This window comes from Bos taurus, chromosome X, assembly GCF_002263795.3.
Source record: "Bos taurus isolate L1 Dominette 01449 registration number 42190680 breed Hereford chromosome X, ARS-UCD2.0, whole genome shotgun sequence".
Lineage (NCBI taxonomy): Eukaryota > Metazoa > Chordata > Mammalia > Artiodactyla > Bovidae > Bos > Bos taurus.
Genome location: NC_037357.1, coordinates 121,947,421 through 121,956,587, shown reverse-complemented (window position 1 = coordinate 121,956,587; position 9,167 = coordinate 121,947,421). Strand labels below are relative to the sequence as shown.

Genomic DNA, 9,167 nt, shown 5'->3' with positions numbered 1-9,167 from the left:
AACTAGATCCCACAGGTAGAAAGTTATCTCAGGTGACTAGATTAAATAAATTCCTTAATGTAACATAAATAGGAGAATGTGTACAACCTAATTCTGTGATTAATTCTCAATATCCTCTTTTTCTAGGGCCTTTTTTCCCCATTTTCTCTGGCACTTGTCTTTTCATGAAATGCATGTCTTTTATTTTTACTGCACCCTGGTCTTTAGCATTTGTTTTGATTGATATTACATTCATTATGCAAGTAATATCTCACTTTAAGCTTGCTTGCACTATGATGTATAGTCTGGTTGCTTGTCATAAAAACACAGCCAGGATACACTGTTTGGGTGTTTCAGCCAAATTTCTTCATTTCCTATATTCTCAGTTGGTACTGCTCAGGAACACTGATGGTGACTCTCAGCCTCCTTTGTTGTTAACTTTCTGAGAGACATGGTCAGTTAACAATGAATAGACCTTCCCCTTCCAAAGTATTGTTCATTTTGTGACACTGATACCTATCTTTGTACTAGTTTTAAAAGCTCATATTGTGGAATCACCTTAACTTGGTATTACAATCATGCATCATTATCTCAGACAAATTACTTAACCTCTTTAAGCCTTATTCATTAATTTATTCAACATTTATTGAACTATGTGTCATAGGCTCTGGGGATAGGAAGTGAATGTGATAGCCACTAGTTTCTCATCTATAAAATGTTGCTAATGATAGAGCTGTTTTGAGGATAAAATATAAGTAAAATACTTAGCACAGGGCTCAATAAATGTTCATTGTTATTATTAGCACTATTATTTTGATCAAATTACTTTCAACATCTGTGACTGTAACCTCTAATGATTCACAATGCATCCATTCCATTTCTGAATATAAAGCTACTCCATAAATTACTGATGCTTGGAAATGATCTTTTATAGAAATATTGATGCAGCCTTCTGAGAACACGGGAATGGAGGCACTTCAAAATTTTTCACGCCTGGTTAAGCCAAGAAAAAAAACTGTAAATCACACCACGATCTGGATTATGAAAGGAAGGTGCTATGTCTGTCTTACCTGAGTGTAGACTTATCTAGATAATCTACATTTCTTTCCAAAATCTTCCATATACTTTTAAGTTTGTATTATTAAAAAAAAATAAATAAACCAAGCCTACAGACAGGTCATCTTAAGTTTTACTTCTTGTGTATCACTAGCCTGAAAAAATCAAAAATATTTTTACTGTGGTTTCAGCTCTTTGTGTGTTTGAGGGGCGGGGTGGGGGTGGGGAGATGTCAACTCCTGTTGGTTGAGAAAAGTGGCAGTTCTGCATCTCATGCAGTTGAACTAGAGAAAATGGGTTACTGCAGGGGCTGGCAAAACCTACTGCCGTTATTGAAATGGTTATACAAGTAAAATTGAAATGGCTATACAAGTAAGATGAGTTTCTCTTTTACTCAGTGGAGCTATTTAAGAATGACAAAGATAAAACATCTACAATGGTGGCAGACTGCTTGTGCCCAAACATTCTAGGATGAATTATTTGTCGTTTAAATCGAGCCTCATTAGGCAAGCTTTTTACTAAGGATTGCACGGGAGCCTGTGTAACATTTCTGAAGAACGGGAGTTTTGAAGAATCGTTTTCCACACTTTGTCACTCATTTGCAAGCCCAGTGTTACCCTTCAGTTCTTACACAAGAATATCTTTAAACAAAAGGGCATCCCCTGAAATGGGCACTGGGCGCTCTGAGCTTCGGTGGAGTTGACCGAAAACCCCATACCGAGCCCTTCAAAAGGCACGTGGGGCCGAACCTTCCTCTGAATCGCCGCGGCCGGCGCTCGCAGGCTCCAGGCTGGGCGCGATTTCCCCGGCGGGTGCAGCACCGGGGACGGTCCCACAGCGCCGGCCCTCCTGCCTCGTCATCGCTGCGTCTTTGGCCGGCGGGGCCCGGTCCCCGTCCGCGGCACTCCACGCCTCCGTCTCCGCGGGCGTGCGCGGGGCTCGGGAATCACCTCGGGAGCCCACTCAGCAGCGGGAGGGCGGGAGCGAGGAAAGCCCGGGCTCCCGCTTTAACCCCCGCGCTCAGCGGCATCCCCCTCCCCTCGGCGGCGGGGCCACAGGTACCTCCTCAGCCGCCTCAGCAGTTGGCGCTCAACTGGTGGGCAGGGCGTCCCGCCACCGCCGCCGCGTCCGCTCAGAGGCCCTTCAGAGCCGCGCTCCCGCCGCCCCGGCACCTGACTAACAGACTGACTGACCGAGCGACCCAAAGCCGCCGCCGCCGCCACTGCCGCCGCGCACGCGCTCCAAGTCCGCCTCCGTCCCGGGGCTGCCCGCTGGGCGGGAACGCGACGCTGGAAGCCGCCCGCACCTGCCTGACTGACAGGCAGACCCCGGGATCGGGCCTCGTGCGGGCGCGCACGCGCACGCGCATCGCGCTCCTGCCGTCGGCCCCGGGGGCGGGACCGCGCGGCAGCGAGCGGGCGGGGGGCTCGTGGCGCGCGCGCCCCGCACCCGAGGGCTGCGGAGAGATATTTTGGGTGGCAGGAGGCCCCTCGTCATTTCCGCCGGGTAGCTGGTCGTGCCCGGGGCTTCACTCCCGCGCACGAGGCGAACGGGCAAGTTGGCTTCGGGAGTGCGGCGGCAGCGCCTTGCCTTAGCAGCGCGACCCTCGGCAGTGCAAGCCATGAACTGAAGCCCCGAAGGGACCGAGACCCGAGCGGAGTGTCCGAGCCACGGCTGCAGCCGCCACCTCAGCGGGGAGCGAGCAGAGCCGGCGCGGAGCCGCGACCCCGGCGCCTTTCCCTCCCCGTCGCCTCTCCCACCGCTGCTGCCCGCCGTTTCCTGCGAGACATTGCAGCCGCGAGACTCGATACACAAAAGCCTCCTCCTCCGCGCCGCCCGTCCAGCGAGGCAGCGACCAGCGAGGGACCCCACCTGAGGGCGGCTCAGGCTGCTGAGTTCGTTTTGTGTCTGAGCTCCGAGCTCCGCGCCCCGCGCGGAACCGACCCCGTGCCCATGGCTCTGATCATGGAACCGGTGAGCAAATGGTCTCCGAGTCAAGTCGTGGACTGGATGAAAGGTAATGCCCGCTGTGCGGACGGCGAGGCGGCCCTGGGGCGCGGGGTCCCGGCGCGCGGGAGGGAAGGGTCGCCCGCCGCGGCCGAGCCCGCCATTGGGGCTGATCTTGGGGCGCCGAGGGCGGCGGGGGACCGCCGGGACTGATTGGGGCTCGGGATCCCGGTCTCCTATTGTCTCCAGCCAGTGGCTTCCCAGCTGGAGAGGGGCGCGGAGAGCGTGGGGGTGGCCGGCGCAACCCGATGGGAAGCTGGAAACACGGCGGCGGAATCCCTGTCTCCGCCTCCTGGCTACCCTCGCTACCCTCAGGCCGGGAGGATGTAGCGACCCTGGTTTTCCCCGCTCAGGGAGGAGGCCCCAGGGACTGTCGCCCCTTCCTCCGGCCCCTTTGTTCCTGGGAATTCTGACACCCCCTTGGCAGCCGCCCCTGCCAACTGCCTTTTCTTGCGCCAACTCTCCCGGCAACTTTTAAGCCCACATAATGGGGTCAGGACTCGGCCGCAGGGGTTTGGATCCGTGGAGCTCACCCTCTTCCCCAGGTTGGGCTGAGGATGCTCGAGGGATGCGCTACTTTGGAGGAGAGGAAAACATGCTTCCCCCGGGACAGCATCTGCGCTGGTGTCTGTGGCTCCCTCCTGTGCATCCCCCCTCCACCCTCACCCCGCATCCTCTGCCTCCTCCTCTTCTGACCGCTTGAGGCTTTGCATCTTAAGGCTTTTTACTGGGGGCTCGACCCAAGAGATGATGCACATTCAAGTGCCCCCTCATTTCTTCCATCTTGAAGACGCTCCCCTTTTTCCCCCTGCAGTTTCTAATAACCATACTTAATTTATTCGCCCTTCTAATCTCAAACGTGGGCTTTTTCTCTAGTCCCTGGTCTTTCCTGCCTCACTATCTCCCTCTGTTGTCTGAGTTAAGGGGCCTGTAGAGGACCCCCTCCTCACGACCACTGCACCGCCTCCCATCCTCAAGATTCCTAAGATTTGGGGAATGCTGACGGGGGATGGACGGGATGGAAAAAAAAAAAACGATTCCGCGCTACACTTGGGAGATGTTAGAGCTTTGCCCGTGGTTATTCTTAGGCACAAGCTCTGGGTAGATTAGTCAGGGACCAAGGCTTATCATTTGAAAATGCCCGTTCCGAAGATGGGGGAGCCCCTTCTTAGGGCTTGCTTAGCACTCAGACTTTCTAAGCTTAAGGTACTTTAGAACGAAAGGTAGGGTGATTGGAAGGGATAGAGAACGACAGGGGGAAACTCAAATTTTTTTTTTCTTTTTTCCCTGAGCCTTTTCTGCCTCTTGTTCTTGTGGATTTTCCTTTATCCATTTGCTTTCCTGTTATGCCTTTACTTGGCTCCTTTATTCTTCATTTACTTCGTTTTTCTTTTCTAATATGTGGAAAGTGCTTTGTAACTGCAAAGCACAGTACAAATGAGTGTATTGACTTAAATCGAGTTTATTATTTATCGACTGCCCCCCTGTGTTCGGTGAATTGTGCTAAGGTGCCATGGGTGCCATGACTAAGACAAAGTCCTGCAGTGGCTCTTTTTTTTTTTTTTTTCCCTGCAGCTTCTTGTCTTCTCATATTTGCTATTGAAATTCCACTCTCCCAGATTCCCATCAATTTTAACCCCCTTTGGAGTGTCAGATGCAGACAAACATCTGTCTTCTCTGTTTCTCAGTCATGGAAGAAAGAGCCAGAGTACATGCAAGAAGCAAGAATGCTTAATTAAAATCCTTTCTTTGAATTTGCCTATAAGATTACTTTAGTTTCCGTCTTGTTACTGAAGTACTCAAAGAAAAGCTGTCTTGGCTCCATGGGAGTCAGATTACCTTCAGAGACTACCTCTCACAACTTCCCATGATGCTTGTAGTGAGTGCTGCATACTCCATCTTCTTCACCTCCCACCTTCCCAGTACATTTCTGAGGTTTCCCCTCTCTCTACACTTTAGGTCCACTGAAGCATACAGAACATATGATGTACATATTCTGACACACATCATTAGTTTCTCAGTACACTAGTCCTTTAAAAATCTCTCCAGCCTAAAATGCAGCTTCTTTGAGGTTGAACTGACATCAGTTGCTGTGCTTTTAAGTGATTGTTATATTTAAGTTGAATAATTTATTTTCCTACCTGTTGGTGACACATTTTAGCGCTATTTGACAAAACAGAATTCATGTATCTTTGTATACATTAAAGTGGAAGAGAATCACTGATGTATCTGTATATTTCAAGTCCCAAACTGCTTATTGCTGAAATTCCCATAATCTTCATATAAATTTGATTGCAAATACCATTGGAAAATAAGGTTTAAAAAAGTAGTTGGATGAAATGAACATTTCCTCAAATTAATTAAGGTAACTTACACTGTTACCTTAATTAATCCCTCCCACTCTTTTCCCCAAATAAACTTTATAAAATACACTTTAAAAATACTTTTCACCCTTTCTTCAGATGCACTAATGTTTAAAACTCAATTTAGGCTGTAGCTTTGGAATGGCTAAATCTCATTTAGTGTTGTATGTAGTGTTATATAGGCAGGACCAAAGCATGAATAGGACTTTCGAACAACTGTAGCATTGTGGGAGTTCTTTAAAAACATGCTTCTAATGTGACAGTTTCATCATCCTTAACATTTAAAGCATATATATAGCATATGGTTTCACCTGGTCACAATTGTAGATAGTTATAACTCTCTTTAGTAAGGTATATGCTTTATGTTCTTTCTAGGCTATTTTTTTTCTTCACTAAACAGGAAATGAACCACTAAGCATATAAAAATAGCATGGCCATGTATTTAATGCTTCCAGACAATTATAGAAGTGCTATAGAAACTCAGTCAGCAGAGCGAGAAATGAAAGGAAAAACTCCTGGCTGACAAGATTATTAAGCTTTGATAGAATAATTCAAGTTTAATTATGAAGGACCATATATACATTGCAATTTACTTTGATTTATTTCTTTTTATTAAAATATATTTCAGGACACCTAAGTATTAATCTGTGTTAATTGAGTGCTATGAGGAAATACTTCCATATTTTTTGCTCACTCCCAGCTTCACTATTTGTAAAATCCAATACTCATTGGATTTTCTGCTGACAATGAAAATTTGGTATGAGACAGTGTCAATGTTAGTTCCAGTAAATATATGAACTCCTCATGAGTCAGTAAAATAAGCATTTATGTCCCATATTATCCTGATAGTACTTCACACAATCTGGAAATGTCTCATAGCCTTCAAAATTAATTTAAAAAATGAATTTTATAAAAATATTTTTTGAGAAAATCAAATACACATTGTTTGAAACTAACCTTTTTCAGTTGGAAATTGCATTCAGTCCTCTTGTAGTTTTGACAAAATTTTAAAACCAAATCCTTTTTTACAGTAAATAAAAACAAAGCAGTTATTGGAAAAAGGTACAAAAGTAGGTCAGTACAGTAACTGTTTGTAATTTTTGCTTAGTCTATTACTCTAAAGTACATTATTTCTCAGCTCCTGTCTGTTCACTTGCAGTGCCTGGAAATATTTCATAATCTGCAGTTGCTTGAGTCTACTTTTTTTGCCCTCTGAAATATAACAAAAACCCCTAAACAAGTTAGGACCCCTATTACTAGTTTTATTACTCATTTTCCTTATCCATGTCACACCCAGTGATTCCAGTTTTTTTATCACACCTTTTCTGACTTTTGAAATTCTTTCATAATATCCGTATGACTAAGATAAAGTTATTTTCCTGGACCAGCTCCCTTTATGACATTTTCCCAGTGATCTTTAATCCTTTTCTGGATCAAATAAAATGGATTATTGTTTTCAGAGTCAACCAACAGCCCCCACTTTGCTGATCTTCTCTTATGGTCTCTGTGACTTAGTTTCATCCACTCTTGTGTTATTGTGATTCCTAAAATAGTCTATATTTTTAAGATAGCCTCTTAAACCATCCCACAATTAACTGCTCTGGTCTTTCCTGTTTACTATAAACCATTTTCTTTAAGAAGCATTCACTGACTTCTAATTTCTGTCTGATGACTCAGCCTTCTTGAGGATAGAAAATGAAATACATTATTTTAGGTCTTAAAACGTAGATAAAGCCGTTTTGTATACAGCTCTAAAAAAGAGGAAAATACAGTGATGAAATAAGCTCTATTTAGTATAAAAGTGTAAATGCTCTAAGGGAAAATGTGCCTGGTAACAGAAAGCAGTTTCGACAGGTACAACGCTCTTTAGTAATTTCTTTTCCCCCTCATAGGACCAGACCTGAAGTTGAAATTTATCTTAATCAGGAAAATGTCAAAATTTTGAGTTAACTGTCTTGAGAGAGAGATCGGAAATGATTTTCTGACAGGAATTTGAAAAGTATACACCATAAGGGGAAAAAATATGTTCAATGACCAAATTGGTGCTATCACCTCTATTTGAAAAATTAATTTTTTTCCCCCAATTGCAATGTGACTAGGTAGTAACCAACAGTTACCTGCTTTGGATTTGGCATTTTGGGAACAGAAATTCTTGTCATTTTATACAAAGAGGAAGTTTACCTTATATAGATATAAGATATATAGATATATAGAGTTGAGTTCACAAGAAACATTTTATTTATAGTGTCATTAACATTCGCTCCTTAAGGTAACACTCATAGTGCACAGTAGGAAAAATAGTATATTTATGTAGATATATTCTAGTACTTATATATTATTTACATAGTCTTTCAGCGTGGAAGGTTCTTTAATGGATGGATTTAAATAATTCCCTGCTTTGAAGAAATTAGTCTCTGTAAGGGATGGCAGTGACATTGACAAACCTTTGCCAAGACAGAGATAGGTCCCAATTAGTACATTTGGTAAATTTTAAGAGTTTGAATGTGCATACAAGCACGAGTGGAAAGAGAAGATGATGATTTTAGTAAGTCAGGAAAGAATCTATGAGGTAGCTGGGGTTTTCGCAACTGTTTAAGCAGTTTATTTAATTAAGGTATATTCTAAGAGGGATGTATTCTAAATGTAGAAGCACATCAGCAGACTGTAGAGTTGAGGTAGGGTGATTAACCAGAGGGGTTGTGTCTAGGTTTGTCTGGTTGAAGGAGAAAGGTGGGCAGTAGAGGGAAAGTGAGGGAGGAGCATGAGTAGGTGGCACAAAAGTACAAGAACAAATCTGCATTTCACAAAGACAATAAAACTCTCATCGTGTCCTGAGTTTAAATAAATACCACATTATAAAACTTTGGCTGCCAAAAATAAGCCCACAAAGAATGTGTATTGAATTGGTACAGCTGTTTCAAATCTGTTTCTCAGGAATAATTTGGAAATAATGTTAAAATGAGTTATTTTGAAGATTAATTACATCATTAACATTATGTTGTTGGACATTTAGAAATTTACTGATCCAAATTCTTACATGAAGAATGAAGATGGGCTTTTAAATGTTGACATTGTTCTTAAAACAATGATAAATTATCATTTTCATTTATAGCAGAGTGACCTCTGATTAGGACTACTTTTAGCTTTCTCTGTGACTTCCCTCATGTTTAAGGTTTATTGTGAAAGCTGAAGTACTAACTTCTACAAAGAGTCCTAGAAGGATGGATCATCTGTAATGATTTAAAGGTGGGGGCGAGGAAGGGTAAGTAATTTGGGAAAAAAAAATGGAATCTAAAGTTTTATGTTTTATAAGTTTGTCATATTTTAGTGTCTGGCTGAAGAACAGCCAGTGTAGTCTTAGCATTCAGTGAGTGAATTCAGTTTTCATACATAGCATAGGCCCGTGCTCCCCAAAATGGTATGTTTCTATGGTTGTGGAAGTCAAATGATCAAAAAAAGCCAAAGAGTTGATTTTTGCTAAGTATTGTAGAACATTATTTTTACATTAAAACAAACATATATTATATTCATGCTATAGAAAGCAAAATTGGCAGGATTTTAAAGATGAGACCAGAGGCTTAACAGGAATCTTAAGCTTGCAGCAGGCTGTTTAAAGCTGCATTTCCCAAACCTCCCAGGGTTATGAGTGTACTCCATTTAGCAATTATGGATACATCAGTGGAAAAGTTTGAGAAGTGGTGGTTGGGTTTAGAAAAGGTAAAATTTATGTACTCTGCTTCTTCTTTTTCTCCTATGTCAAGG

General features: G+C 43.5%; 1 protein-coding gene across 6 annotated transcripts in view; it reads left to right on the top strand.

The window, feature by feature from the left end:
* Positions 1–2,417: 2,417 nt before the first annotated feature.
* Positions 2,418–9,167, top strand: part of CNKSR2 (connector enhancer of kinase suppressor of Ras 2) — a 309,235-nt gene continuing 302,485 nt past the window's right edge. For 2 of the 6 annotated variants that reach the window (XM_024988116.2, XM_005228382.5), the window contains exon 1: positions 2,420–3,052. In XM_024988116.2, coding sequence (XP_024843884.1) covers positions 2,989–3,052 — 64 coding nt within the window. In that variant the 5' untranslated portion in view covers positions 2,420–2,988. Of the gene's footprint in view, positions 3,053–9,167 lie in introns of all 6 variants that reach the window. The other 4 variants (XM_005228380.5, XM_024988118.2, XM_005228381.5 and 1 more) reach the window with 4 other exon arrangements.